The following is a 27,990-nucleotide window of genomic DNA, read 5'->3' as shown; positions in this document are numbered from 1 at the left end:
TACTGTTTCATCTAGGTGTCAACCTGATGTGAAAGCCATATGATAGAACAATTTATCCCCCTGAAGACAGTTACTTAATTCCAGTTTTGAATGTGATCAGCTGTTGTTTCATGAAAGAGGTCAGTTTTGAACTTGTTTTCTATATAGATTTTCTGCTATGAAATGTGTATTTCTAATTGAGGCATACAGTTTTTATAAAATGGTCCAAACAATCATTTGAATAAAAACAGTAAGACAAACAGAGAAAGAACCAAATTCTTCACTTCTCTACTCCATATTAGTAAGTTCATATTTGTCATGTATGTCATTTTCTTCTCCTGACTGAGTATCTGGATGATGAATTTCAATAAAAACTATATAGGTGACAGCTCCAAGTACTCCCCCCAGCATAGGTGCAACTATAGGGACCCACCACCAATTATTTCCAGCCCTGTAAGAAAAAAACAATAATTATCATTATTTGCTACTCGAGTTAACACCTTACCTTTTATTTGCCAGCTAACAAACTCTGGGATGTGGCACTCACTATACCGTGGACCTTTCTATTTTGTTTCATATTTCTGTAAGTGTGCGATGCCCATGTCTGTCCTGCCCATACTGTGATTGAAATGCTTCAAAGTAACAACCAGCAGGCATGCTCATCTGAGTGCTGTACTTGCACCTTAGAAAACACGGCCCCTTTACTGCGTTTCTGTTTGGGAGCAGGGAATAATTCCTCCCTGGTGAAAAATGGGCTTCATTGACTTACAATGAAATGAACTGGGACATATTTATTGCACAGCAATCTTGAATGATGCTATTGCCAGATGCTCCTGAATGGGTTTTCAAGAGTGATTAATGCAAATGTATGTTGCAAAAATGGGTTATCTCATCTGCATGGAGATTTGCAGGTTCAGGTCTGCAATAGTATATACTGCGTTCCTCTTGACAAGTATGATAGATTATACTTGATTTGTCTATATTTGCCTTGAGGAATGTAATAAAACACACTCAACTGTTAAGTGGATTATACTTGACTAGAGTGGTCAAGATTCAAATTTGATGATGTAGTGTCCTGTATCTGTACTTAAAATGTGGGATCTTTCAGTAAGAGGTAAGTGAACATCACAAGTTTTATACACCTAAAACTCGATCTTTCTTATAATTGTGTTCAGTTAAAAAGCCCACAAGAAAAATATTGGCTCCACTGACTTCCTGGAGGTCCATATTCAGCTGTGCCAGTAACCTGCTGAGCATTGATTTCAGAGCACCGACTTTCTTAACTGTGTTGGTGCATGCAGGTGTTTTGATTTGATAACATGCTGTATTAATTGAATATGTGAGTCTCCAGCAAAAACCCAGCCACCTCAATTTCATGCATATTGAAAATGGAGAAGTAACATCATTTTTTCTCCCACAAATAGAAAGGACAAATTCATCTGAGAGAGGAATTTAACAGGAAGCTGCCGGGGGGGGGGGGGGTTTACAAAACAATAGCAGAGTAATTTTTAAACTATATGGATAATTACTGAGCACTCAGTTATATAGATTTATGCAGAAGTGAACTTCTGTTTAAGTCACAGCACAAGAATAGAATAGTGCTAATTTCACAGTGCCATATTGATGATAATTTTATTCCTTTGTTGAAAAATGCCTCAGGTATATTTTGGGGGTGTTTTGCCTTTGGAATTATTTAGATTTTGCCAGGAGGATATAAAATAACCCCTGATATTCTTCTACTGAATTTATAGATCCATTTGTTGTTCAGTCATGAATGTCTGTTGGGCCCCTGGGCTTCTGGAACAAGCATGGACTAGGTTTTATTCTGTTAATCTGCACAGCAAAGTCTACGCTGGCTATTTGCACGCATTCCCCTGTGTGTGTGTGGGCACATGATGAAGGTGTTTCTTGGCAGGTTTCTGTCTCAGCTTGTTCCCTGAACTGACACGGGCCTTGCTGGCTCCTGCCTGACCTTCTCCAAATCAGGGCCTGTGCTTGCCACAGCTGCTGCCAGCCGCGCTTTGCACATTCTCTGCTGAGACGAGGGGCGTAAAGCCATTGCAGAGGGTGACACCAAAGCTGCAATGAGATCAGGACAGGGCTGAGTTATGAGCTTCCCTGACCCTCAGTCCTCCTTCACTGAAACAGGAGCGAGGACGCTTTGTGACAAGCTCAGACAGCTTTGTCACAGTACACTGACTTCTCTTGCACCCCGGCTTGCAGCTCTGCTGCTGAGGAGCAGGAAAGGGCCTGGGCCGCTGGCTTTGTCACTATCAGGTGTTTTTCCTGGCCCTGCCACTGAGGCCCTTGGTTCTGCTAGCTGGATTCAGCCAGCCAAAGCCATGGGGCAAAGGGATGGCAGCCCCCTCTCTTGGGATTGAATTGCACGTGGCAGCACAGCCGGGCGAGGGAGCAGGTTGTGGTGTGAAGGCACAGCGGCTGGGCCAGCAGCGCTCTGAGAACTCCAGAAATTTCCAGTAAAATTCAGCTCTGACTATAGCATATAAGCTACGTGGGTTGGACACTTTGGCCTGTTACGGACTTTCAAATCCATTTCCCACCTAGCCAACAGCTGCAGGATGGTGAGATTACGGTATAATTCGGGCATTTGGAAATGTAGACAGCGTCCGGCTGTTGTTTTACCCTTTGGAAAGAATGCAAAACATTTCAGAAGCTACCTGGCTATACAAATGCCTGTGCAGGCAAGACGTGTGTCTCTTGACCGTTTCCAAAGCGTGGCTTATCTTAGCCCAGCTGCTGGCACCGGGCCCACAGCGGCAGCCACGAGGTGTCAGCGTTACCGCACGCCCGCAGCAGCCAAGGAGACACCAGCCGGTGCAGTAACTACTGCCTTACACCTGACCTTGCCCCGCAGACCTCGTGCCAGCAAAAAAGTGAAAAAGGAACATATCGTAACCAGAGGGGTGAGCTATTTGATGGCTAGTCTCAAATCCCAATGTACAATGTGAACATGTAGAGCTTTCTCACCTCCGCACTGCTTTTTCTCATGCTTTGCGATGCTGCTTGCTTGTCAAATCCCCAGTGTGGTATTTGTACCCAACACTCTAGCTGTTCTCTTGCTACAGCCAAAATTGTATAAGCCCAAATTTTTCTTAAGCATATTAAGATATTAAGCCTATACTTAAGAGAGACTTCTGGTAATCTCCATGGTTACAGGACAAAACACTTGAAACCTTTACGTCTCAAAAGGCTGCAACTATCTCTAATAACGGGGACAGTTGGCTTCAGTGACACCTACTCCCAGCTCCTTGAGGAGCAGTTTGCAGGAGCAGGCCACAGCACTGACTAAATATATTATGTGCAGAACAGTGATATCTAGAGGGTGCTATAGAGACAACCCCTTTTTCAACTATAATAGGCTAGAACAACTTCAAACAGGAGCATTAACCAAAATAAATCTGATTCCAGTGGCTCAGGAAATCATACTATAGTCTGTCTATCCCTGGCCTAGATTCCCAGGGAAACTGCTCCTTCAGGTGTCCTTGTGCAACACATAAAAACGTCAGCATTGAGAAAACCACTGCTCAGTTCCCTCCCAATCCTTGGGGTGACTCCATGGGCCAGTGTCCAGCCTGCTCGCCGTTCCCTACCTGAGAACATGGTAAAATGAGATCTTGCAGGGCCTGCAAGCACAAAGAAGAGGTAGAGGAGGGGATTTTCCCCCTCTGAACTGATTATCCCTGTGGTTAAAGCATTTGCTTGGGATGAGGGAGTTAGAGAGTCTCATCATTCTATATCTAATCTGAAGCCAGATCTTACATATTTTGGGTGCACAGAGCAAGATAGAGAATATTCTGAAGTGAAGTGTTCCTGGGTCCCTGCCCATGCTGTACACAGCGCTCACACGGGCACTGACCTGAACACAGTGACTTGGCAGCCCCCTGAGATGCTTCCCATCCTCACTCCGATGCCTGCTTAATGTCTCTTCAGTGTTTCCTACTGCTCAGCCTGGGCAGCACTGTCCCCGTGTTGCTGAGGAGGGTCCACGCTTAGGTCTCAGTTCCTGGCTATGCCTTTTACTAGAGAGCTTAAGCAGATGAAACACCCAAAGCTTAGCTATTCCTGCTGCTGCATCACTTCAATCTCCCACGCACACTTAATCCCAGCACGGGCTGCTTCGGAGTGAGGGCTGGGAGGTGCAGTACCCAGCTGCAGTCGTGCAGCCTTTTCCCCTGGCCTGTAACTGATCCAAAGCTTCCAGCTGTCGGACAAAGCTCAAGGTTCCTCCTGAAGCCCTACCTGGGTCTGCGCTGTAGGGTGCAGGAGTATTCCTGTCATATCATTCCCTTGAACTTGGCTATAGCTGTGACATTATAAATGAGGGCAGAGAGGAAGATTTCTTCTTCAATTTATACATCCCTGAGACTGCTGTAGGTTTATTCTGTCAATGACCAGAGATCTTATATCTTACTTTTTATGTTCTCACATTTAAATGGCTTATTACGGTCTTTACAGCGGGGATGTATTTCCCCTCTGTGTATAAATCCCAAAACTAAATTAGGAAGGGCCCATATTGGTACAGATGTAGAATTTTCTTGTAATTTTTAAAGGGTAGATGAGTATGACATTATGTTTGGAAAGGAGGGGAGTTCACAATTATTCTGTGACTAAACCATGGTAGTATAGAGTCAGGCTTCCAAACTTTTTGGCAACATTATAGCCAACTTTGTAATATATGTGACATTATAATACATAGCATTATAATTAACGTTATAGCAAACAACTATTTATAATTAAATAGGTATGAGGGAGGAGAATCCTAAGTATGGGTTGTCACTCTGTGCGCTACTGTTTAAGAAACGGCGCGATCTAACAGTGTAGTGGTCAGAGCTGAAGAGGAGGAAAAGTTGGGAGATAACGGGGCCAGAGGGTGGACCTCCGGGCTGGGGCTCACAAAAGCAGTGTTATAGCCCCAGCTTCATATCTGGCCTAAGGCCTGACTTTGGGCCCATTTCTTCTACTCTCTGTGCCTAGTTTCTTAGTTTGAACAAGAAAAGCTTTGCTACTGTTCTCCTCTGCAAAGGCACCTGATTTGTGTAGATGGAAGACATACTAAATAAATACAGATTATTTGTACTTAGCAAAGTAGTTAAAATGAAATCTATTAACTGGAGCTGTCTAGCAGTCTATAATACTTCTGGGGATTCCTACTTGTAAATAACTGGAAAGACAATTTGTATAAAAATAAACCAGAAGATCCACCTTCTGATGACAGATTAGTGTTACTTAGATATCCCAAAGTGGCTCTTACACTGGATGTGTGTAAGCTGTGGATTTGATGTGCAACTAATGAGCTGTGCATTAGGCCTGCCAAGAGGGAGTGTGTGTGTGCCTGTGTGTGTGCATACGTATGCACAGGGATTAGAAAGTGTGCTCTGAAATGTGGGAAAATGAAGGAAGTTTTCTCTCATTCCCTCGTTCTCTCCCAGGCAGGAAGTCAGGCTTTAGATTGTTGTATATTCCTGCAATAACTCAGTAGTAGTAATAAGCTGAGTCAATCTGATGTGTCTGTGTTTTTTAGAGCACCCAATAAATATTCCCACCTAACTCTCTCACAGTTTTTCTTTTCTTTTTTTTTTTTTTTTGAAAGCTGCAGTATAAGAGAAGAAAGCACTTCTTTTATATTTTCAGTGACCTCTAAGAACCTCTAATATTTTGGGAAGGGTCTGCTTGAAACAATGATTGATACTAGAGATAATGTGTGTTTGATTTGCCCTAGGAGCAGGAAATCCTTTTTAAAGCCTGGTTCCTAGAGCACATCTGACTTAAAGTGCACAAATAGCTTTTCCTGGTATGTAAAGAATTACCTATATGTGTATAAAGTATGGATTGGTACCATGTTGAATGAGGATCTTACTTTCCTAGGAAGCAATTTTAGCCAAGAGCATTTCACTTCATATCCAGGCTTACTTACGTGAATACTTCCATTCCCCATCCTGCAATGGCTGTGAAGAGCCTTGGGCCTAGGTCCCTGGCTGGGTTCATGGCACAGCCGCTGTTCATTCCCAAGGAGCAGGTAAGTACAATTATAAGGAGTCCTACTGCAATTGGCTCCAGGCCCTTTGGTACTCCGTTATTTTTTGAGTCAAAAATAGCAAATATAGCCAGAAGAAGAACAGCTGTTGACATCACCTGGCCAATGCAAAGAAAAGAATGTTGAATAAGTATGTGCAGATTCCTTCTAATAATGAAAAGAGGGGCCACGGCATCTCCATGAACTGTGGTGGCTCACAGTTGGTATTTAGATTTATCCCACTGTACAGAGGAGCAAAATTTGGATCCCAGTGTCTCTCTAGTTCACAGTAATGAGAAGTTTTGAGAAAAGGACAAGAAATGTGCTGAGGATATAGCAAAAAAATTCTGCAACAGCCTGATGTGAAAGAGTGGAGGATTTCAAAGTTAACCCCTGCGTGAGGTCTGATGCTTTGTTTCCACACTTTCCTATCAATTTAACAATTTAATTTATTTGATTTTTGGTAGTTCTGCTATGACAATCAGTTACATTGATGTATGTACATTGTGTTTTACGTGACTGTAACTTACTCTGATAGATTATCAGAATAAATATTCACATCTTTATCCAGGTATTGCATAACACAGGACAAGCAGTAAAGTCTATACATTCAAAACTGAGCAACTAAAAAATTAGGTATTACTTAAACTAAGTTTGCATGCGTAACTGTAATTTGACCTCTATTGCATATGCTAACAGAGCTGGTGAGGGAAATTTTCTTGGAATGGTAGTCCAATGGAAGTGCTGCTCTGCTTAAATCAAATGCTTTACAAATGTTATCAATTTTGTTAATTATTAACTAAGGAGAAAAATAGAAAAAATTTTCAGCAATGTCAAAACATTCCATTTTCACACTGATTTTAAACAAACTGTATATTTACATGTATATGTATATTGGTTTATTTGAAATGACTTTTTTTAACTGTTTTTAATTCTATTTTAAAATATACATGGACAAAATGATCTTATGGAAGGAAAAGTCTTTTGATTGATACAAAACAAAATTCAAAACTGTCTTTCATACAAAATTTCAAAATACAATTTTTTTAAGCCAGATTTCACAGTTTTCAAATCCTTTACGTAAGGAATTCCTGTGCTCCAGCAAGTCCTAGTTTTTCATAGCTCACTTATGCACTAGTTATTTCATGCATGCCTGAAGAAGGCAGGTAACTGGTTAGAAGTAGACAGGAGATATGAAACTTCATTTTTCACTGTTGGATAAGCACAAGTGCAGAATAGAGATTGGAAATAAGATGGAGATTTTTTCAGGTTCTCTCAGTCCCTGGAAAAATAACAAACATCACAAATTCATTTGCAAAGACAAGGTTGGAAAGGAGGCTTATGATAGTGGAAAATTCAGTTGTGTAGTGTGTTAAACTGGCTGCTTAAGCAGTATTTAAGGAATAATAGGTCCACGAAATGGGCTGGATTTTGGTATAAATGGATATAGCTCTGCTGAAGTTAATGGAGAAACACTGCTTTTTGCTGGGAAAAGTCTCCCACACATATAGCATTAAAGGTATGTGAAGAATACAACAATTAATATGATGAATGTGGAGAGAACAACTTGAAATTATCTTGCTTGTAAAATATGACTAAAATGTAATCCCTGCATACAGCATTGCATTTTCATTGCTATTGTACATAGTGATATATGACCAAAATGGTAAGATTCATCATAGTTGTTAAACATCTGTGTATTTTTTATTGCCTGGTTTTATAGTTTTCAGTATGTTTTATTTGTGCAATCTAGATAGCAAGTGTACTTACCTGATCTGCAAATCCATTTATGAGGGACAGATACGGAGCTGGGTATGTTGCAAAGATATGTGCCGTTGCATTAGGTCCTGTGACTTCAAGTGTTCCATTGCTATAATCCATAAAGGCATCTGCAGAAAACAGCCGTTACCTGGTTATGCTCTCTATAAGTATCAGATCTTCTAGGACTAGAATATAGTTGATGGTGTGTGCACTCCACATTCTCCACTAAAAGTTATTGTTTTATCTGGGAGCATAGTTAAAAGCTTTGAGGTGATGTGCTAATTCATGCCCTGCTGTCTCATATCTCCTGCTGAGCATTGAAGTACTTGTTTTATGTATTACAGCTTTCAAAATGGGGCTTCCCCCCCCCTGTTTGTTGGTCCAAAACCAGTGCAAAGCAATGTTGTCTGATCTTGAACACATTTGCATTATTCTGTAAGAGGTGCTGTATTTGGCGCAATGCCCTGAGAAATCCACAGCATCCTGACTGTACTGTTGTAAAACTTCCTGAATTCCCAGCCACCAGGAATTGCTGCTATTCCATTCAACAGTTGTGCAATGACTTGTTCTGGGAGTGAGCTCTCCTGAGAAAACTCCTCTTCTAAAGGAATTTGAATTTTTTACTCTGTGTGGGCTTTACACCCAACTGTTATGCCAGTCGTCAAAGATGGGAGGGGAGGCACTAGCCCCAAAACTTGGGTTCTTTCTAGTAATATTCAGAGTATATTATAAACAGTATAATAAAACTTTTGTCTCAGAACAATTTGTTACCTTGACAAGCCCTGAAATGTTAGAAATAGGAAGACTCTAAGACCAAGCACTCAAGAATCTGCATGAACAGACAAGAAGAAACCCTACACCTTTATTTCACTAGCGAATCCAGTGATCAGGTGATTCATGCAAGTAAAGAAACAGCTCCATGTCTCCCCTGGAAGTCATGGTGAGGACGGTTAGCTTCTCCTGAAGGCAAAAGGTAGTGAAGAGGTCATATTTGCCCTCAGTTTTTCTAGTTTTGCTTAAGGCCATGACATGGGCTCAGAGAATGTTCTGTAGTTCCCTTTGGTCAGGCTCTCTTGCATGCAGTGTCACATTATTTTGTTGCATTTAACCACTGCAAAAAAAGGATAAGGAAAAGGAAATTTCTCAACCATGAATTATTGTATATGCCTTTAAAAAGGCCTCATGTTCAGAAGCCTTAAGTGTACATTCCCTCACTCTTTCAGGGACATTATTGAAAATGAAAGCACCTAGCTCAAATATGTCTGTATGGGGAGGAGGGAAGTGTTGACTTCCTATGTCTGTTTGACTGTCAGTGAGTTTTCAGTGGAGTACAGGACATTTTGGAATTGCAAGTAGTGGGAAGGAAAAGTACAGAAGAGGTTTGGGAATTAATAAGAACAAGAGGAGAGCAAAGTATTTGAGCAAAGATAAAAGATTTGAGAAAACATGAAAAATGAAAATCCTGCAGTCCTAAATTACAGGAGGAAGTAATTGGAGACTAGGACAAATTCATTGTGGAAGCATGCACACAAAAGCACCTATGGAGCTTCTAAAGGTGTGCTTCCTAGCATATCTCTGTGCAAAGCACCAGTAAATGGCATACGCTAGCGCCTTGGAGACCTCTGAGAGTGGTAGATGCCATAGATGGTCATGGGCTTGAAATGCCCATATTGATCCATTTTTCACACCTCAACACTCACACACTTCTCTTTTCTCATCTTCATTGCACATGCCCTGGATGAAAAGAGTGGAAAAAAAAGAAAAAAGGAAGCCCCTCACAACTCCAAGCGTGAGTTCTGATACAGCACCATCCTCACCCCCTGACTTCATCCTAGCTGTCCTGGTAGAACAGGATTCTGGTACAATTCCAAGTGGGAAGGTCCTCTATTCCCCAGTCCTAACCCGAACTCTAACCTTAACCCTAGCCATAGCCGTAGCCATGTGTGCAGCAGAGGACAGGACTCCTAGCTCCCACTGTGTGATGGGATGCAGCCCTGTGCTGGCACTGACCCTCAACCCAGCCTGGAAGGATTCTTGTAAAATTTCAGTTCAGAAGACCCAACCTCTAACCCTAACCCTGCGTTCCCGAACTCTTCTCACAACCCTGCTTCTGCCTTTGACAGAGCATAGTGAATCCAACCCCAAACTCCATGTGTGTGTTGACCTGCTGCTGCATGCTGACCATAGCCCTAACCCTGGCTGTCTGGCTTGAGATTCGGGTGGAAACCCCATTCTGGAAGCTCACAGTTCCCAAACTCTAACCCTAAGAAAGCCACAAAAACAAACCAAAAATAGTTGCCACACTTCCTAATGTTTTTTTCTAGTCTTGATTACTACTGGTACCAAGCAGCTAGCTGGTTTTCAGTAGGCATTTTCATTCCAACTTTTTCTATGTGACCATGAATCCCAGCAGCGATTGAACTGGAGACAAAATCTGAACTGTCAGTAGAGAGGAGCTTTGGATAAGGTAGGGACAACAGAAGCAGAAGCTTGGAGTAAGTGACTGAAGGAACTGATCCAGCTGAGTGGATTCATCAAATCAGAGAGACTTGTGTACGTAGTCTGATTTACTAAGCTTTTTCTCATTGTTGTACACCATATAATAAAAAACTTGCCTCAGAATAGGAGTAATCTTTTTTTCCCTTTTAACATGTGACCCCTCTGCCACTCTACCCAGAGTGCATTGCCTCTGAGAGCTATCTCTATAGGGTGGTCTGCAGCTTAGTCAGGAGGGACTTGATCTCATATCCTGTAACCTCGATGAACTACATTGGTGATACTTGCCTACAGGCGCTTGGATCAGGTCTTTTTAATGTTTCTAATTTGCTTAGAAGATGAATAACCCTATATCCTGGCTATTAAGTAATTTAAAATCCTTACTGAGAAATACATGATCTCAGAGTATCTAATTTCCCATGAATAATTTTTCTGAATTTCAGAACATTTCCTGGAGTATAGGTGTTTCAGAAAAGTTTTAGAATATTTGGAATGTTTGAGCCTTTTTCCCTTCAAACTCTTTATGTTTCTTCCTTTCTTCTCTGTGGCTTTAGCTTCAGTCCTGCCATTAGCTGTGTGTGAGCAGAGCCCTCTGTTTGCTTGGCATTCATTGAAAAATTGGGGCCTTAGAGACTGCCTGACCTCTAGTTTGTCCTGTGAGCATGTCTAAGGTGTACTCACCATAATAAATCCCAAAGACAGCCGCTGCTCCAACAAATGCTCCCAGGAATTGTGCTAATATGTAAATTGGTAATTTGGTCCATTTTAATCTTCCAGTCACGCACATGGCTAATGAAACTGCTGGGTTTATGTGACCACCTGAAAAATAAATCACAAAATAACAGTCATATGGATGACTCAGATACATGGGAATAGGTGAAGTATTTGTAAAAATGTGAGCACTTTTGAGCATGAGACTATGGGCATGGTTTCCTGGAGCTTATTTTGCAACTAAATGCTGAATGCAATTAAATTGAAACAAATTGGATGAAATAAGAAATAATAATAATAAAAAAAGACAATATCCACCAACATCCATCTTCCCTCCTAGTGTTTGCAGACTGTGCTATGTATCAGATTGTGGTCTTACAGATTATAGATCTATGGATAACTTTACTAGAAAAAGCCTAAAACTGACCTATTGGTTGTGGTGGGAGAGTCCATCATTCTGCAAGAATTCTCTCTCTTCAAGGGCTTTGGCTTTTTATTTGCTTTTAAGGGATGAGTGGGGCACCAGCATACTCATTTTGCTTAGCAAGCATGTAGTAAGATTAAGGACTATTACTGACTTGAGCAAAATCTGGACTACCCTCAGAGCAAGATGGATTTAAGTCATGTTTATATTCCCCTCTTCAATCTTTGGACTACATAGAAACTCAGTTTTCATGAACATAAAATAAAATAATGTCCGGGCTGCCCAGCTTCATGCTGATTGCTGGTGATCTATGCCCAGATGAAATCCAGGAGACAGCAGTGCATAGATCCTAATTACATTTTTTCATCAAGCTCTTAGACCCTCCAGGAAGGTCCTTGATAAGGAAGCTGATGAAGTAGCTGTACCTAATCAGAGAATTCTATTTCCTGTGTCATTTCCTTCCTTAGTATTTAGGAGTTGTTACACCTAAACTCTGACAAAGAAGAGATTGAAGACAATTCCAGCAGCACTGGAATTCATTGTGACAATTTCATTATCAGAATCTAAAATGTATTTATTATTATGTCATGTGCTAGTGATGTGCCTCAACATCTTTTATTAACATAGAAAAAAGTATTGAATTCTTTTGGAATGGAAAACTTTTTTTTTTCACAAATATATAGTCAATGTCTAAAAAATACATATTTCTTGCCAAATTAATAGACAGATGAAACAGTACTCCGCAGTGAAAATACAGTAAACCTAATTTTTGCAAGGACATAGCAGATCCATTGCTTAGCTTCCAAGTAAAGTCACATTTCAGCCTCCATGGTTATTAGAAAAAATGATGGCCTTTGTCTTTAATAAAATAACTAAAAGAGGGTGACCTTTGTCTGTCAAAGGATAGTGACGGAGAAAGGGCCTCTATGTACAGTTTCAGTGTTTGCTTGCACTCCAGGTCACTGAGTCATCATCTTATGAAGTCCAGGCACCTTTGATACATAATGAACTGACAAACACAGATAACAAGCTGGATAAAAACTCCTTTGTATCATTTCCAAAACACTGACCTAGTAGCATCAGTCCTGAATTAATTTTGAATTCCTCTCTGTGTTTCAAATTCTTCAGCACAGAGCAAATAGATGGATGGCACCTTATTTAACAGCCCTTCATGGGCATTTTGATAAATTGTTGTCCTGTCTTTTGTTCTTTACACTGACTGAAATGAATCATTTTCCTTTCTTTCAACACCTGTTATAGTTTCCCACCTGTATATAATACTGGGTGATTACGATGGCCAAGACAAGTCATGATAATACTAGAAATGTCTGATTAACATCGTATCTGGAAAGGGAAAGTCTAGTTGAAGGCCCTCATCTTGATGTAGGGAAGTTAAAACATTCTTGCTTCTTGTGCCATTAGCAGTGTTCTGATGAAAAAGAAAAATTGGCAGCTTTGGAAAATGTGTTCCCCATTCATCTGTAGTTACAGCAATCACAATCATGAGTTTCTTGGAAAGGTTAAGTTTGAAGAAGTGGTGGGAAATTACCTAGGCATTGAAGAAAATGAGATGGAGGAAAAGAGAGAAAGAGAAATTTCCTACATAAAAGAGCTCAAATTCACCAAGTGTCCAGCCCATATATTTTATGCTACCATGGATTTAGAATTTCATACAGAGCTGATGCAAAATATTTTAGCAGTATTTAACCATGAGACTTCTGGATGCCAAAGAGCCATAGAATTTGCTATCAAGGCTATGTAGGAACTGGTATTCTAAAATGTCCACCAGTAATCAGATGTTGGATTGTCACAACCTACTGAAATATCTGTTTCTGTTCTTTCACAGGGAAAATGCTCTGCATGCAGAATTCTTTGTCGTGGGAAAAGCACAGGAAGCACAATACTGCAGCCTCTGAAACCACTCTGCCCTGCTGGAATTGAACTCTAATCTTCTATATAATAGAGGTGGATATCCCTTAAAGATGCAAATGTAGGAAAGGTTAGTGTCTTTCCAGGTTATTTTCATGATGCTGCTTTAGATTTTAACTGCCTATGTATAAACCAAGAGTTGCAGTTAAAGGTTGCTCAGATAGTAAGAATATACTGCCAGATTAACTGTGCATGGTATTAATGAGCTATTCTAATCAGTTTCAATGGCAGTAACAAGACTATATGAGAAATTCCTGTATCAGAACTGGAGTACAAGCGAACAAAGAGGCAATGACAGTATATTGACAGTGTATTGCAGAATGCATCTCCAGTACTGAATCTTTCTGGGTTTTTTGCTGTCTGTAATCTGCTTCTTCTGAGAATAAGCAAACTGACTTTCTTTTAAAATTTGGGTCAGGGAGCAGACTTGCTATTTTACTGCCTGTCATAAGACATGGAGAGATTTGACTGTACTCTATAAGCCTGAGCTCTGCTGGTTTTACCCATCATTGGGTCTTTTTACCTTCTGTCTAGCTGGCAACCATTTTGGCTGGCGATTGCTGGATTCTGTAAGCTTTTCCTGGTCACTTCCTTAAATGTGGTTCCTATGCTGTCCAGGATCATTTCTACTGGCAGAAATTTTTAAGGCAGCGCCAAGCAGATTTCTGGTTTACAAAGACTGATTATCATAAAGGCCAGAGGTCTGCCAAGGGTTACATGCTGTAGTTCAGATCAGAATTTGGTGGAAGAATTTATTAAACACCAAAAATAGAAGGAAACAAGAAGAACACAAAAAATTTAGTAGAGAAACTCTGATACAGATACTGCTGTAATGGTGCTTGCTATTACTAGATAGATAACTGTTTATACCATGAAATGGAAGTAATTTAATAAGGTTTCTTCAAAACTGTGGTGATGAATGCTATACAAGAAAAAAAGGTCACTTACCAGAAACCCCCCCAGACACGTACACTGCCATGGTGACTGCCACTGCAAATCCAACAGATACTGTCATGGGCCCACCATGGGCTCCTCGGCTAAGGACAGCCTGCCCCACACACCCACATCCGAGTGCCTGTATTTTAAAAGACAAAAAGCATATATGTGAAATGTTATTAATTGGTTTGTAACTCTTGTTGCTGTCCAGATATAGCTGAAAATGTTTAAATGTTGAAAAAATGCTGGGATTTGAAATTAGGGGCATGTGTGCTATTATTGCCTTTACTGCAACGAACATTTGCTCTTCATTTCCTCTGCTCTGTGACCAGGAAGAATGTCTGCTAATGAGGACCTGGAATATTAATAATTGTGTGGTAAGTGGGAATCGTACTCTCTAAACAACAAGAAAGTGTTTATGACACTTTCTTTTCTTGTTTTAGAAGTCCGTGAAACATATGCTGCTCCTCATCTCTGCTTGTATTTGATGTACATGGTTCTTGTTTGCTGTCTCCCCAGAAAACACTTTTCAACTACAGTGTTGATACACAGCTCAGAACATCTCACAGCCTCTGCAACAAATCTCTGCATCTGAAAGTAGAGAGGGAGTTAATACTGTGCGGTAAGTTTCAAGTTCCAAATTATTATTATAGACAATGAAAATACTATTTTAAAAGTCATGAAAGATCAAAAAGCTTTTAATGTCTAATGCTGAAACCCTGGAAAGAGAAAACTCACTGGAGATTGTAGTATGTGTTACCATTATGCTGTCTTGATATCATATATTGTTCTATCAGAATATGAACTGCTAGACCTTAATATCATTTATTTAAAATGGACACAACAAAGGAGAGAAAAAGTTGGAACAGCTAGAATGATTCTGAGTGGTGTAAGAAGAATCAAGACTTAGGGCAACAGAAGTGAAAATCTAAGAGTTATTGTGGACCGAGGGAGAGAGAAGACAAGACAGGGCAAATCCTGGAGAAATCAGGCAAATAATCTTTGTAGCTTCATAATTCAAACAGATTAAAAAATAAGGGGTTACTTATGCTCCTGAGGAATTTATTTTCCCTTTGCTGCCGTCAACTAGCTTTCTGCCAATGGCGAGAGCAGGGCAGGTTTCTATGGAGAAGAGCTGCTCTGGTGGTGGGGCATGACTGAAGGTCTGGTTCGGACTAGCCTAGCGCAGTTCTAGGGTGCGCCAATAGTCAAGAAGGCTCAGGGAGCTTTATTGGCTCTGCAGCTTGAACAGTTAACTAAAGTGGGAATATCTGAACAGTTCACACGGGAGTATTCTCAATGGATTTAAAGTAACTTCCATTTTATGCCGGTTCCCTTCAGAATGAAATTCAGCAAAGCATTTAAATGTGTGCTTAAGACCGCCTTTATTCAGCTTTAAAGCTTGTGCTTAGCTTCAAGCATGCGTTTAAGTCCTACTGAAGTCAGTAGGAAAGATTTTCAAAGGCATAAAGGGCCTTTAGTTTAAGATAGGCTAGCTGGTCCATTTCTGCTGGAAATCAATTTCTGTCTTTGAAAATCTTCTCTTTAAATCTATGCCTAAGAGCTTTGCTGAATAAGGACCCAAGACTCTATGGAAGATTCCAAATAATAACTGTAGTCTGAAATTTTTTTTCTTCTTTGCAAGTATAAGTGTATCTAACATGATCTGAATCATAACATTCCTGGGATGTGACTAGGTTTATCTTGAGCAACTTTAATTTCTTTGATGTTAATACGGATATTTTTTGTCCTCCTCTTCATGGTGCATAGCAATCTGATTTTTCTTCTTTGTATAAAATCATTCCATCTTAGCCAATGCAGTTGCTTTTGTCAAGCTCTTTGCTTCACTTCAGTACTTTCCCATTACTGTGTGTCACCACTGACTGTATTGCAGATGCCCTTACTAACTTTGCTTATTTAAATACTTAAAATTTGGTTCTTCTCAAAATACTTATTTTCAGTTGCAAGGCAGTTCTGTTCAGAGACTATGCAATGTAACAGGAAAACCTCTTCTGCCTTAGAAATAGACTATACCAAAAAGATTTGACGATAGAGGTTTAACAAGTAAATCCTGCTAGAATAGGTGCAATTTAAACAGGCAAAATCATACTTTTGGTTCCGTTATTTCCCCAAGGGTTTTAACTAATACAGAAATGTGATAGAAAAACTCTCAGCAAAATTACACTCTCAACCAGCTTGGCAATGCAGACAAAGTTTCTGGTATAAAAGTACTCTGAGATTCTGTATCATATACCCAGATGCAGTTCTTGCCTTGAGGTTATGATCATGCAAGCAAACAAAACACTGTACGGTGCCAAAGTATTACAGCTGTCAGGATACGTTACGGGTAGAGTTGTGTTAGCCGTAGTTTAGTGGACTGTATAATTGGAAGCTACAAGACAGATATTCCAAGCATCAGTCAGCGGCTGTGCAGTGGATGACATATACCTATGCTGTGCATTTTCTCATTTCTATTAGTATCACATGCCTAATAATTAGAATGGTAAGCACAAATGCACATACAGATACTATAAACACATAACAAAATACATTTTAATTGTTCACAGATACAATTAGTTGTTTTTTAAACTTCACATGGAACAATTCTACTCATCATATATTTATATGTTTAATTAATATGGGAAGAATGGGTATCCTGGAATTTATAAAGTTTAAGATTAGAGCACAAGACTAGAGGAGGTGGAAGTAGCATGCTCTAACCTTCATTTTCCAGACTTCTTAAAGGTAGTAGTCCAGATATTGCAGGAGGCAAGATTTAGTGGAAGGCATGGCTCAGACATGGCATGGGTTCAGAAGGCTGGTCTGGGGCCCTGCGCGCACTGCAGCAAGTACGGGTTGCATTCACAGTTTGCATTTAGGCACGTAGATAGATCTACAGGTATGCTCATGTGTTCTAAAATGGCATAGACAAAATTTTGCAGATCCAAAAAAGAGGCCATTCTTTTGAAGATGTTGCCCTTTTCTGTAAGGATGGTGAAAAAAGAGAGCAGAAGTGGGGGAGATGGGTATAGAACAGGATAAGGGACAGTAACCACATGAAAACTCATGGGAAGAGGGAAGGAATTAACAGAGGGGGGCTGTAGCCTTCCTTCCCTGGTCACCATACCTAAGGAATATCATAAAGTAACAGCCATGTAGTTCTCTTGCATAATAGCTACTGCTCCGCCTGTCATAAAGAAACATGTAATTCCAGACGCTCTGTTTTTGTGTTAACTAGTCTTAGAAACTGAATCTGCAAACAGAAGGCATCCCAACCAGCTTGCACGCCGCTGCACTGGCTGCCTGCTTGGGGGATGTTGCTAGATGACGCCTGCTCACGCGCAGTGAATGAGCGCTGACTATCGCAGGCACAGGCAGCGCGTGCCCATTCTGGGGAGAGGGAACTGGGAACTAAACCTGCAAATTTGGACCACACCATGGTAATATTTTCTCCACCTACTTTCTATTTAAGAAAGAGAGAGAATTTTTTTCCTCATACATACTGTAGCTAGCTTGACGTAACCGGGAACTACCACCTAATCATGGAATTACATGAGCAGCAGTTTAAAAACTTGTGAATCTCTGCTTGACTGAGTTAAGACCAACTACATCATCAAGTTGTAACTAAATATTCTAAGTTTCTAGGCCAAGCTCAGCCATCAGCTACACTCATACAAGCTCATTGACTGAAGCACACAGATTCGATGGGAGTTTAATTTAGAGTAGAATTTAGTCAAATATCCTTATCTTGTTTCCAGGTTTTCATCTTCTTAGCAGTTGTCTATAACCTGATCTGCTTAAATCTACTGAAGTAGCTTCAGTGCTGACTTTTTGTTCACAAAGTGATAAGATTACTGTCATAAATAACATGTAGTTCGTCTGGGTGTAGAATAGCTGTCTGCACTTCTCTGCCAGAAAAACTTGCTTCATGGACATTAGATCCTTTTCTTTGTCTTGGGTAATAAGGCTAATGTTAGGAAAGGGAAACAACTGGCCTCCTATGAACATAATGTGCTGTTATTCCCTGACAGCTTGCAGAACTTTATCTCTGTCCCACTCATCAGAGAGACTAAAGGTTACTGTGCCTCCATCTGTGCTATTTTCAGGATTTTTGTCGATGCATGTAATAGCATTTTTCAGTATAAATAGTATTTCCTGCGAGATCCAGATCTAGAATTTTAGAGAATCTATTTTTCTACACAGCCTTAAAAGCCTTAGGAATCTTGAGACACAATGGTTATATAAAAAAGGCCCCTTCTTATCAAACAGATCTAGTGGTAGTGTGTATTCATAGCCATACCCTCTTACTGTAACAGTAAAGCCAAATTTCCTGCATTTTAGCAATGTGGAGACAATGATGAGCATTTTGGTACATCTTGTACATCACCAGCTGCCAAGTGGCGTACCACAGATGTCCCTGAGGGCAGATGATGGCCTCTGTGCTCACACAACTGATGATGCCCTACTAGAAGAAAATAATTAAGCATGAATTATTTTCTGGAAAGGAATCCAGAGCCAGAAGTTACAAAAAATCGTATTTTAATTGTAAACTGAACACTTTCAATCCAGAAACATTAGAAAAATAGTTTCAAGATTTCTGTTTTAGTCAGTTTTCAGGACATGGCCACAGCTCTTAAACAGCCACAGCTGATTATGAAAAATCTCCAAGGATCCCTCCACCACTTTACAATATTGTGCAAGGATGCTTTTGGTCAGGGAAGAGGGCAACTCTGCCCCTTTCCATGCAACACTCCCCCCGTGTCCTCCTCCTCTTCCCCAGACAGACACTTCCTGCTGGCCAGCAGCTTGGCTGCTCCCTGTTTGAGGCTGGATGGACCTGCGGTGTTGGCCTGGAGCCGGCGCGCGTGCGTACAGTCCTGCGCAGAGCTTGGACGGGGACGTGCTCTGAGGGCAGGGCAGTGTGTTAGGCTACAACTGCTTACTGTGAGAGCCCTTCTGCTGTCCTAAAGTCACCCCCTCTGCGGGTGCGGAAGCAGAAGGGTGTTGCAGGGACACGCCAGGACACGAGGGAGAGCCCTGCCATGCCACTGCTAAGGGAAACCTCTTTGACTTTTCCAAACAACAGCCAGACTTAGCACTGCTGGTTTAGCCCTTGCAAGCTGTGACACCAGAAGAAAGAGTCAGAGTCCTTTGGGGCTTGGGAGAAGTGGTTGCACTTGCCCTTCACTGCAGGTGGGGTCTCTCCAACCAAAATTGTCTGTGAAAACGTGGAGGGTTGTTTGTGTTTTTCTTCAGTCTTGCAGGTTTTTTTCTCCCCTGTTAACATTTCCAGATAAGGTCAATTTGGGCGTTGCTTATAAAAGTTTACAGATAAAAGGCTGATTACTAAATTGATGGTATCCTTCTAAAAGTGTATAATTTGGGGTGTATTTTAGAAAACACTTTTATTTCTAATCCCATTATTTACAAAGCAGCCACATTATTTACAAAACAGCCACAGAGACAGAGGTGCATGTTAGATCTACTCGAGTTCAGGGCATGAGCTCTGCAAGAATCCAAGTCACAGAAATCTCCTATCTTCCAGCAAAGAGCAATCTCTTCATCTAATGTGCTGTTCTCATATTTGTTATCTTTAGTCAAATCAGATAGTACTTACAATTTTTAAGGTGAGATAAAAATACAGCTTAGCAGTCAAGTAATTTTTAAATACTTTAAAACCACATGGCTCTTATTTTATCATTAATTACATATTGGGGGTGGGGTGGGGGTCTGCACATTACAATTTAATCAAAGTTGGAATAATAAAAAATTTCTATTTCCGTTCTCCTGATGATCCCCTGGGACTCAAACAATATCCTCTTGGGTTCAAATGGATTTCCCTTTGTTTTTTTCAGACTTACTACCTAATAAAATAAGGGTTTGGAATAAAAACTTATCATTTAGGTAATTAAATAGTATAGACATAAGCCCTAAAATGATTGCCATTTTGAAACTGTTTTTTTTTAGTGACAGAAAGCCTTACTATTTGGAGACACGAATGTAAATTTAATAAGGCTTTGGATGAAATGTGTATATTAAGGCTTTAAAACATATAAAGATGTGGTTCAAATTGCTCTGTGGGAAAAAATACAGTGAAAATATTGAGGTACAGAGTATGCTGTGTTATATAAAATGATGCTTTAAAATTTTTTTTATTGCTTTTGCACATGCAATAGGAGACACATAAAAGCTTGAAGTCACCTAGTGAGAATGCAAAGGCCTGCATTCTCTCATATTTTTTTATGATTAGTATTGCATGCTTCATCCTGAAATGCTAAAATGCTTTTCTGTCCTAAATTATGTAGGACCAATGGCTTGACCCAGTTTCTCAGTGAATTTTGTTTTTATTTTCTTACTGAGTTTTAGAAATTCAGGAGAGAAAAGAAATGAAACATTTCAGATTAAGATACAAACTTTCAGGAATGAAACTTGGCCCCTTACAAAGGGCCTAGCAAGCAAAGACTAAGCAAGGGAAGCAAAACTTACCTAGTAGCTTCTTGAGGAGAAAAAGAGTATATTCAGGTGCTGCTCCCTTCCAAGGTTACTCATTTACTCTTGAGCTGAGATGTGCTTCTCCGCTTTGCTTCCTACACCAACTGAAAAGATTAATATCTTTCTAAACTGTTAAAATATGTTTAGTCTCTGTAACGGTGCTTGGGGAATCATACCATTCAGAGATAGTACAGGAGCGAGCATTGCAGTTTCTGAGAAGTTTTCTGTCTTCTCTTAGGAATACAAGGATACGTGTGTCTTTTCTCTCCTTTGGGTGCAGGAATGGGGTGGCTGGATCTTTGCCGTACCATCATGTTGGGAGTGCAGGGTCCCAAGTAATTAATGCTTCACTATGTTCTCTTTGTAAGTTGGTTTTATTGAAAAATAAGCTATGTTTTTGAGCTGAAAGTTTGTGGGTTTTAGTAAGTTTAGGAATGGATTAGAAGTAACTGAGTCAAGTTTGCCACTACACTAGACCATGGACTGGAGAGCTCGCTAGAATTCACTTTTATGCTGTGTGGTTCATCATCTTGAACTGTTGAGATCACAGAGATATAAACTTACTGTATGGCATGAAGTTCATTTATTATCTTTCATTCTGTACTCCAACTGTTTATGACAGTTTCAAAAAGTTATGTGTTTTATTACTATTTTTTTAATTTGGCCAAACTTTTGAAAGACCAGCCTATAAATTTGTGTCTGTAAAACTTAAATTCATATTTTGCACTCACAGTTGAATCTTGGAAGGATGCAAGCCTTCTGTGAGGCTAAGGGAGAGTGCCTGCACTTCAGATCTACAGATGCAAACTTTCTGGAAAAAAAAAAAAAGCATCTACAAAAAAGGTCTTGAAAAATTATGTTCAGCTTACTGGAACCACTTGATTAAACAATAAGAGCTGTGTTGGGGCTGATCTTGCAAAGATGAAGATAATTCTCTTTTAAAACCTTCATACGATACAGAACATTTGAGTCACCTAAAAGTTTAAAATGTCATATGCTGGAAAAAACAATAACCACAATTTTTGCACTTTGGTTTGTATTGAAAAAAAGGATTTCCTGTGACTTTTCAGAATTATTTGCAGTAATAAACATTTCAGTGTAAAAGAACATTAGGTAACCTTCCTTTCAGTTCTTTCACACCGCTAACTATTCAGCTGAATTAGAAAGAAAGAATTCAGTGAGATGCAAATGTTGTCTGGAACAAAAAGTTAATTGATTTTAATAATAGTAAAATTATGGAAAGAATAGCAGCATGTAAGAACACCTCTTTTCACACAGCACTACTGAGGATCTTTGTTACCACTTTGACTTCTGTTTGCAATGCTGATTTAAATACAGTTGCAAGAAAGAGGAAGAGCTTGATTCTTACTTGGTTTGCACATCATCAACAGAATCATTAGCAGAATTTCATTTCTTCAGAATACAACTGGTTTATTTGCAGAAACAGGAAGGACTGAGTTTGTGATGACAGTGAAAAAAAGCATCTTATTCCCATAAATTGAGCAGTTTTGCTGTAGAAGTGCAAGATTAAATTCTATGACATGACAGTCATGAGCGACTATTATTATTTACTGTTTGTATTACAGTATTACTGCTAGAAACCCTAATATATGGAACTCTATGACATAAGAGCCACTTTTCAGAGTATGGCCATTGCTGAGGCCAATGGTATTTGTAGCTTTATATAATATTAAAAAAGGTGTTGAATGGCATATCAAAATGTCAGTTATTTTAATAACCATTTTATGTAGTTTTGACAAATTTAATTGTCTAACAGCTAATTATACAAGATACTGTACTCCATAAAAGTTAGCTACTAATGGCAAACCAGGTAGCTGTTAGAGGCTACAGCTGTCTATTTTCTTTTATATCTTAAACAAAAGTTGCTGGAAGCAATTTCATCCAATACAGAGAAAGAGTCTCCCTTTCACATAGTCAGTACTGAGAATAAAATAATTTAAGTTTTCTTTATTTTAAAATTTCTAAGTATTTTTTTTTGTATTAAAGGCTAAACACTTTTCTCATTTAAGAAATAAATGGTCAAAAGCTGCATCTGCTTTCATGCAATAATATCATGTAATAAGGATTCCAGTGCATGTTTGGGATAATGAATATATGTTACTGTACATATTGTAATTAATGTGCCCTGGAATTGAGGGCGACAAAAAAGAAAATATTGAAAAGTTGCTTAAATTTTAATCTTCTCCTTGACTGAGCAAATCCACAGCATGGCATACTTAAAGATTTTTCAGGCAGGAATAAACTCCCCCAAAAAACAGGAGTGATAATTTCCATAATGAAGCGGTCAGAATACAAAAACAAGACAAAAAGATTTTGATGAGCAAAAGATAAATAACATTCCTTCTCATTAATCAGACTATTTGCAGTGTGGGATGTCATGCACACAACTCATGCACATACCCTTTGCTGACTGCAGTATCTGTGCACGCACAAATATACAAACATTTGCTTCAGTGCAAATTTTGCAGGAGGCTCCCTGTCTCCAGTTGGAGACTAAGCTTTGGGATAGGAAGGGTGTCCTCCTCATCGCTAGCTGGCTTTTGTGAACCTGTTTTATTTGGGTGGGACCATTCATATTGAAAAGAGTGGGAACATTCATACAGACGTGTTCTGTTCTCCACATGCTGCAACAGTAACAACTGAGGATGATAATGTCTTAATTTGCTCAGACTCAGTCTTAGGCACTTACTTGATTATGTCTTAGACAAGCCATTGAATGGAGAAGTCCGCATACATGCTACCTGCTTCTCCTTATATCCTAAATGGTAGTCTGTGTTCTGTTTCAGCAAGGAAATGTACGCTGCTCTGGACCCAGGAGATACTGGCTCCTGTGCAGCTCCTTTCTGGGAAATTGTGTTTAGTAAGATGCTCTTGAGAGTGAAAATAAAATACAAACCATGTTATGTGAGTGGTGGCTGGTAAAGGAAGCCACATGGCCCATTTGGCTTGTCCTTTTGGAACTGTTCCAATTCAGATATACTTAATAGTGTAAGCCAGAGTAAATCCCATTTTGTAGGAGAGCAATGCAGCCAAGTCCCAAAGGGGAGATATGGAGAGCAACATGATTAAAAGCAGAGAGGCAGTTGGATGGGTGAGTTGCAGACAGACTCACTGAAAAATCACATAAACCATCTGTCTGATCCAGCATGGCTTCTTGACTCTTTTGTGCTGATACCCAGAGGTTGTCTCCCCCACTAACCCCTAAGAGCCCCAGGAGAAAAGGTACTAAACCAGGAGTTGCCAGAGATCGAAAAGCTCCCTGAGTGCTCTTTTTCACTGGAGGCCTTAGGGCAGCCCCAGCTATGGCAGACTGAGGCTGTGTCAGGGGCTGGGAGCTGTGTTTGGGCACTGGCATCTCAGCCTGTCCTGGTATGAACCTGCTGGTCTTCTCCCACCTTGGGGCCTATTGCACAGGTGTAGGATGGAGGACCATTCCCAGAAGTTGGTTCCAAACACTCCGTGTAAAAAATTAAATTACTCTGCATCCATTTCAAAGAAAATAAATGTCTCCCTTTTCAACTGTTTGTTGAAAACTTTATAGGTATATTTCTTTTTTTGTAGATACTTACTCTAAATTCCAAATGGCACAATGAAACTTTGGAGTTTGGGTGTTTATCATGTGACAGCACCAAGGCAAATGCAAAAAATGGTGCAAGAGTTTACAAATGATCTACAAACATAAATATCCAGCATAATGCAGGCTCCTCATTGCCCATGCTGCAAATATAACTTAGTTGCATTAAAAAGGTGTCAGTCCAAGTTTGTTATATAGAAATCACACAAGAGTTTAAGTGTAACGTTTTCTAAGCTTGATGGAACCTTATAAAGTGAATATCATATAGTTCAAGACAGTAATCAAAGGCTCAAGGTAACCAAAACCACATGCAATTTGCATTTGGTAATGGACTGAAAAATGTGGGTTTTCTGTTGCCCCAGTTCTTGTTCCAGAATGTAATTAAAGAAGCTGTGCTATGCCTTGGGGAATAATTCAAGGCCTGATACTCAAAAAAAACCCTGCTCCCCTGGGAGAGTAGGTCTAAGAGTAGCCCAAACACCAGCCACCCCAGTGTTCCCCACACAGGCAATAACGGCAGCTGTTCTGTACACCATCAGAGCCACCTCTACAGCCCGGCACTTCTAGGTTCCTGCAGGTTAGTGTTGCCCACTGAATCCTGAAACAGCCTGAAACCAGGTGCTTTGACAAGCAGGGAGAGTGATGCTATGTCAGTATTACCAAGTAGTGCAGTCCAGGAGAAGCAGATCTGTGAAGCAGCTGGTTCAGAGCACCTGACTGTGGACGTCAGGGGATTTCTTAGGAGTATGTCTAGTCTGATCCAATAGACTGCCTATCCATTAATGGTCAGCTCATTTGGTGTGCTTCTGGAGCTCCCCTGCTGCTTTAGTTTCATCTGAAAATAATTAAGTTTGCACTCTCTGAGGCCACACTGCAAGGCAAACCACAGCATGAGTAGGTTTGACCAGGAGATGTTATCTAAACTGCATAGTGAGTGACTTTCTCAAGGCCTGGCATCTCAAATCTTTTCAACTTGGCAGGCAGAGCCCTTCACACCCCCAGCTGAAGGCCTGGTTTTTGACTTATGAATGATTAATCTTGTGATTTTTACATTTCATTTTCAAAGCTTCCAGTTTGGAAAATAATATTGCAAAACTTCAGGGAACCACCCAAAGATGGTAACTTTAGTACTTAATAGTATGTGGTCTGTGATGTTGTTCTCCAGAGAAACAGAAATAGGCGATCTGTGGGATAGGATTACATCTGGCTACCTTCCAGAGGTGCTAGGTGGGTCACAGATTTAGATACTATCAGTTAACCTCTAGAGAGAGAATGTATTGACCCATTTCATTGTTACTGTTGCAGTTATTAGCTGATAACTATTACAAAATTTTTGATGTTGAGAAGCCACAAATGAGCCTATGGGAAATAAATGGGTTCACCTCTGCCCTGCTCCTGGCACAGGTGCTATCCAGAGGTGGTAAAGCCCATCCCGGTGGCATGAAATGGCTTTCAGAGGAGATGGGACTCAGCTGTGCTGCAGGCCCTGACCTCTTGCCTCTCTTTCACTTTGTAACAGGATTAAGACATAGCAATGCAAGCTGTCACTCTTGCATTCATGGTGTCTCTTTTTCAAGGATTTCTGCCTCCAGACTTATAAGGGGGCCCCTTTCATTAGTTCCAATTTAAGTTAAGGGTTTAATATTTATCTGTTCTTAAAGAGAAACTACTTAATAGCTGACAGAGCCTAAAAGCAATAGCAATAAATAACAGCAGCAAAGTCCGCTTCCTTACAATTAACTTTGTACTGAAGCTAACTTGCAAAGTCTAAATATAAATCAAGATACCCAAGCAGCTGAGAAGCTGCAGTTTAATCTACGTACAACTCTTTTCAGCTTTAGCCAAGAGAAATTCAGTCAGATTATGAACCACGATTTTGTAGCTTCATTTTCTGCTATATTCATACAGGGAATATACAAGAAAATAGGCTCTGGGTTTGCATTTCCTTCTAGCCTTGTGCAGCAGAACATTAAATAATAGCATTTGCTGGTCTAGTCTGCACTTTAATACGTTTTCTTCACTTGCTTAATTGTATTAATGGAAAGAGGAGGATGATTTTGTGGCTAGGGCAGAGTACTGGAAGTCAGGTGATCTGGGTTATATTCAGAGTTCTGCCACAGGCTTCCTGTGCAGCCTGCTCTAATCAAGTTTGCTAATATATAAAATGAAGGTAATGACATTTCCCCTTCTTACCAGGGTGTTGTGACACTTAATTCATTAATGTTTGTAAAGTGCTTTGTGCTCCTTGCTTCTAAATGTGCTCCTTACTGTAATATCTTATGGATGGTATTAAAGTTGAGAATAATGTTACTTTAGTGCCTGTGCTAAAAGTTGGCTGAAGTGTAGTAAAGGCCATTATTTTCATGTATTTTATGAGCTACTGGAATCTTTTAGATGACTTACTTGAAATTTAGCTAATAGAGTTATAAAATATACTATGTCAGTACTATGCCTGATTTTTATTTTTTGTGTCCTTTCACTATGATGAAATATTTAGCAATAAGCAAGACTATCTTGTTCAGACTAAGAGGAGGAAGAAAGTTTGGCATAAATACTCTAGCTGTTTCACTTCCAGCTCTGTTACAGAGCCAACTCTCTACCCTGGTAAATCCCCAAACAGTTCTGTGTCCCAGGGCAAAATGCACTGAAAACTTGACCAAGAAATGAAGACAAAAATATTTTTAGATAGGAAAATGAGGAGTTGTAGTATTTACCTAAATTGCTGCAGGACTTGGCAAGTGTATAATTTATGTAGTACAGTTAAAAACAAAACAAAAAATACTTTTAAAATCTCTGAAGATTCAGCAATGCAACTCCCAGTAAATTCACTAATAGTCACATGGTTAAATCTCTATGTAGCACAGGAAAATAACTCAGCTAAAGTTTAGTCTCTCTTAAATGTGGAATACAATATATTGTTTAGAGCAAATGGAAGTTGTGCACAGAAGTGAAAGAAGAATAAAATGCTGAGTTCTTAAAATTAAGAGCAAGAATAGTATTAATGTTCATTGTGCACATGTGGATTTTTTAGAATGTGGTAATTCACTAAAATGCTAATCCTCTATAAAATCAAATGATTATCAGACAATTGTAATAGGTAAACCTATCTGTTTTTAATAGCCAGTGATAATTACATCAGGGGAAAAAAAGAATTACAGACTTACCATAAATAGAAGCAATTCATTCAAGGCTGTGCAGTTTGTCAGAGAATAACCACGCTGCTGATACAGCATAAGAAAAAGCATGCATGTCCCCGTACAAGCACTGTCCAACATTAAATTAGTAGGAAGGAAAGCAGCTGACACTTACTATCAATATAAAAGTTCCCAGGAATTCTGAGAGGGCTTCTTTAACCAAGCTGTTCTTCAAGGCAAATTTCTCCTTTAAACTCCTTTTGTTTTTCCGGCTCATTTTTGCTTCCTCTATTGCTCTGGAGCCCTAGCTACAAATACACACAAAATTTGCTCTGTAATCGTCCCTGCTTCAGCTGAACTTTGACACTTTTACTTATACATTGAAATATCAGATTTCATCCTGTACAGCCAGTGAAATCATCTGACCGCAGGCATTGACAGAACCAACTCAACATGCCCTAACAATTCATCATGAGTTTTCCGTTCTGTGCCTTCTCTG

At 39.8% G+C, this 27,990-nt stretch overlaps 1 protein-coding gene across 3 annotated transcripts; it reads right to left on the bottom strand.

The window, feature by feature from the left end:
* Positions 1–79: 79 nt before the first annotated feature.
* AQP9 (aquaporin 9) lies at positions 80–27,990 on the bottom strand. 3 transcript variants are annotated; one of them, XM_026060869.1, is made up of 7 exons: positions 27,667–27,990; positions 27,522–27,578; positions 14,283–14,409; positions 10,952–11,089; positions 7,784–7,902; positions 5,915–6,132; positions 80–430 (listed from the first exon to the last, which is right to left on the bottom strand). In XM_026060869.1, exons 1-7 carry the CDS (start codon positions 27,766–27,768, stop codon positions 268–270), a joined length of 924 nt encoding a protein of 307 aa, XP_025916654.1. In that variant the 5' UTR covers positions 27,769–27,990; the 3' UTR covers positions 80–267. The 3 variants fall into 3 exon arrangements, with proteins under 3 accessions (XP_025916654.1, XP_025916655.1, XP_025916656.1); XM_026060870.1 differs by lacking the exon at positions 27,522–27,578 and having other exon boundaries at positions 27,667–27,791; XM_026060871.1 differs by lacking the exons at positions 27,522–27,578; positions 27,667–27,990 and adding an exon at positions 20,757–20,833.

The sequence above is a fragment of the Apteryx rowi genome, unplaced genomic scaffold (genome assembly GCF_003343035.1).
Source record: "Apteryx rowi isolate R43461 unplaced genomic scaffold, aptRow1 scaffold_172, whole genome shotgun sequence".
In the NCBI taxonomy this organism is placed as follows: Eukaryota; Metazoa; Chordata; class Aves; order Apterygiformes; family Apterygidae; genus Apteryx; species Apteryx rowi.
This window is presented reverse-complemented; position numbering and strand designations above follow the sequence as displayed.

Excerpts from the sequence above, each read along its gene's own strand:
- AQP9 (XM_026060869.1), bottom strand. The coding sequence starts at position 27,768 with ATGAGCCGGAAAAACAAAAGGAGTTTAAAGGAGAAATTTGCCTTGAAG. Across the intron at positions 14,410-27,521 it reads ATGAATTGCTTCTATTTATG|GCACTCGGATGTGGGTGTGT; the intron begins GTAAGTCTGTAA and ends TTTAAAATACAG. Across the intron at positions 11,090-14,282 it reads CGTGTCTGGGGGGGTTTCTG|GTGGTCACATAAACCCAGCA; the intron begins GTAAGTGACCTT and ends TTTATTTTTCAG.